At 38.9% G+C, this 3,739-nt stretch overlaps 1 protein-coding gene across 1 annotated transcript; it reads right to left on the minus strand.

Moving 5' to 3' along the window:
* Positions 1-426: 426 nt before the first annotated feature.
* On the minus strand, positions 427-3,530 carry LOC119078898 (serine protease snake-like). The gene is made up of 6 exons (XM_037186627.1): positions 3,217-3,530; positions 2,982-3,133; positions 2,222-2,328; positions 1,218-1,498; positions 812-978; positions 427-751 (listed from the first exon to the last, which is right to left on the minus strand). Exons 1-6 carry the CDS (start codon positions 3,491-3,493, stop codon positions 443-445), a joined length of 1,293 nt encoding a protein of 430 aa, XP_037042522.1. The 5' UTR covers positions 3,494-3,530; the 3' UTR covers positions 427-442.
* Positions 3,531-3,739: the final 209 nt, after the last annotated feature.

A 3,739-nucleotide genomic window follows, 5' to 3' on the forward strand; every position in this document is an offset into this window, starting at 1 on the left:
TGTTTTTGAGCTAGGTTTAGAAAGGATGTTTTCAACTAAAGTTGAATCTATCAAATTGATGTGTGATCGTTTAACTTTGATGGATGTTCATCCTGCTTTGTGTGTCTTTAGGAAGTCTCTCGGTAGTTGTAGGTTTAGTTGCGTTCCTCTAAGGCGTTTTTGTTAGGTGATCGCTTGAGAGCTGTTGACGAGATTTTCCGTTCAACTCTCGAAGCCATTGCGAATTTGAAGATGTCTGATTTTTCTTGGGACCAGGCTTCTCTTCCTTTAAGCTTTGGAGGTATAGGTGTTAGAGAGCTGAGAGTTTGTTTGCTAGAGAAAGTATTGCTCAGGCCAATAATAAATGAAACACGTCATTGCAGTTTGAAGCTTTAATACGTAAAGCCCGATTTCTCAGGTTTTTGTTGTATTTGGACTGTATATTTTACCACATTAGTATTCTTCACCATTTCGCATTTGGATCTATAGGCCAGAGAGGATCATCATTTTGGTAATAAGATCTGATTTTCTTCAAGCAAATCTTTTGTTCTTCGCCACAGTCAAAATGCTGAGTCAAATTATCACCGTCAGATATTTCCGACGGCCACACAATGCTTTCGATCCAATCCAAATGAGCTGTGACGCGAGTGTAGACTCCTGGAGCTCCTGTAGCACACGCCCGACCAAACGAAGTGATGCCAAATACATATGTGATATCCTGCGACACCAATGTTTCTTTGAAAATCCGTTGGAGCGGCCCACCGCTATCGCCCTGTAATGAACGAAGGCTTACAGGCTTTGCTGCAACGTCTTACAATCTGTTGATGTTAACCTGACAAGTATCACGGCCGTCTTCGCTAATATCGCCAGCGCATATTTGCACATTCTTCTGATAGCCTTTTGGTTGATTTTCATCGGGTGGGAATGATTGAACACATAATTCGGAAGGCAAACGGTCGATGTTGACTCTAAGTAAATGTGTGTCATCAGTTGGACCGCCTGAAATATGATGACCGAAAAGCCTAGTGACATACATTATGTTCGTTCGTTCAATATGAAACTGAGAAGTATCAGGAAATGTTTCGGGAATCATGTTTCCATTCCATTATCAAGGTTTGATTTCGACGTAAACCAAACCTTGATAATGGGAACACACATAGATCCCAAAGCCAGAGCCGAGTAAATAAAAGTTGATTGTTTGTAAAATTAACACAATTAAATTAACCCTTAAAACATACCGAATGAGGTGGCACCATAACCAAGTGCTTCCATTTCACCCCATTCTGATGGATCATAAACAACATATTCATCACTGATCAGATGCTCTGGGGGTAAACAAGCAAAGTCATCCTTAAAGTGATGTCCATTTTTTGCATCGTATTGGATCAGTGCGATATCGTGGTAATAAAGTGGTTCCTTATATCCGGGGTGCGTAATTATGTCGATTATTTTGTAGGTGTTTTGTGGATCATCGTTTAATAAATGTTCAGCACCAATTCGTAAAATATTTGGCTGTATCCTGCAAGTGATTGAAAATTAAATGCTGAATAAAATATAAAATAGGAGCATCGGAGCAGGTAAGAAAATGAAATGCACAACCTTTTGTTATAGCATTAGCTTGACTAAAAGTCAGGGTCTGACTACCAGAAATTGGTGCCGGTAACCATAATTTCAAAAATTCAGTGCCGGTACCATTTTTTGGTATAACCACGATATTAATATTATTTGTTGCTTTACCGATGTGTCTTCATTGTTCCGGTGACTCATTTTTTGATATGGTTATGTTCCGGTGAATGAAATTTGGCAGTGGGTACGCTTGTGGCGAGATAGAAGGAACATGTGAATGACAGTTGACTCCTATGGGAGAGAAAGTAAGAGAATTGCATACAAAATTGGTTCCATTCTCTCACATAGAAATCAACTAACATTCACATGTTCCTTCTATCTCGCCACAGGCGTACCTAGTTATCATTTCTCTGATTATAGCCCCTGAAAACCCCGTGCTTTCTACTTAATAAACACATACTGAACGTGCTAACCTCAATCTATTCACGTCAAAAAATAATAGCATAGGATTGACGACTGTCAATGTCAACTGAAAAATAATCAATTTTCAACTCAACGGATTTTGTCAATCAAATAGTTAAGCTTTACATATCTGTCGTGGACGGCATATTTTTGGCAATTTCGCGAGTTCATGATAGTGTTGTAACCCAATAAATCATAAAAACTTTATATTCACCCTTTAAATTGCGTACAATGCGCCGCCGTCAAAACAAACCTTCGTGATATCATAATGCCGCCACATTTGTATTGCGTTGCTTCAGAAAATTGCCATCCAAGAGCTACCTGCACATTTTTTTAAAATAAAACATTGAATTAATGATAATGGTTATTTGTTTACCGAGGGGTGGAAGAAGAAATCGGAATGGAGCCTTGAATCACTCGAGTTTGAATTTCCTATTTTCTCCCGGGCGGAGGTGAACATACCGTTTTTTCAGGTGATATTCGCTGTGATTAACTATTTTTCTCCACATCAAATAATAAAAAAAAAAATCGAAAACAAAGTGACAATTTAGGCGAGCAAATTGCTATTTTCTTCCCGGAGGGCAGAAAATAGAAATTTCCTATTCCGAATTGTCAACCAAACATCATTTTCTCATGACCTTTTGATTAGAGAAAATAAGTTTTTTAGAGTGATTTTTCGAGTTCGATTCTCAACACACTTTCATCCTGAAATTCCATGCCTCTTTTGGTCGTATTTTTTGAAGCAGAGCTAAACGGAATCCTTAAAATGTCATCTGTTCGGCTTTTATTCAGGCCGTGGGAATCAATTACAAATAAGCACTGATGTCTCAACCTAAGAGATGGTGCTATTTATAAAGTTTAGACACTTCCACTTGCGACGTGAAATTAACCTAAAACCAGTCCTCCACAACAGCTCCAATAAAACTCAATCACAATGCAATGAAAGTCGATTCCTTTCAATACAATAAACAAACCATGTATGGAATGGAGCCAGCCCGAACACCATGAGTTAATCCGTTCTTAAACGAATGGAATTTGGATCCACTGTCATTTTCGCATTCATATAGTAGAACCGGGCTAGGACAAACACGGACTGTCTCTGGTGAGCCTCTGTGATTATCACAATCTGGAATTTAGTGATTCTGTGTATTCAAAACAAATAAGCCAAGGGCTGATCTTCATCATTCGATCAGCAGAACAATAACCTACAAGCCTCGTATCTGCGTTTATACCCACAGCACACTAAGTGTTCGTTGTTTGAGCGAAATGCACAGATAGTCGGTGAAATGTGACGTTGATACAAATCTCTGTGAGCGCCGGGACAATGCGTGATTTCTCTGCAAATGCCTTTCGAATTGTTACCATTGAATCTGCATGACGATCCGACATCGAGATCGTTTGGGTTATAGTTATTGAAAATGAAATTGGAATTCGCCAGATAAAACTGATAACAAACAAATGCCACAAACCCAAAATATCTAACCATATTTTAGTGACGATCAATGATTATCAAGCGATAGATTTATACTGCAGAAATTATCGGAATAACAGTTTTAGTCGAGTGCGAGTTGTCAAAAAAAATCGTTTCGCTCATATTGAATGTGAAAACCGATTTTATGGTTTATTATCGTAGATGGATCGACCAGTAACTCGAATCGCGATGTTGCCCAGCTGTGATCGGCCTGGTTTGGTCTAGGGAGCCGACGTTCCCTAAAACTTCTTTTCGCTCTAT

Source organism: Bradysia coprophila, unplaced genomic scaffold (genome assembly GCF_014529535.1).
Source record: "Bradysia coprophila strain Holo2 unplaced genomic scaffold, BU_Bcop_v1 contig_297, whole genome shotgun sequence".
NCBI classification, from domain to species: domain Eukaryota; kingdom Metazoa; phylum Arthropoda; class Insecta; order Diptera; family Sciaridae; genus Bradysia; species Bradysia coprophila.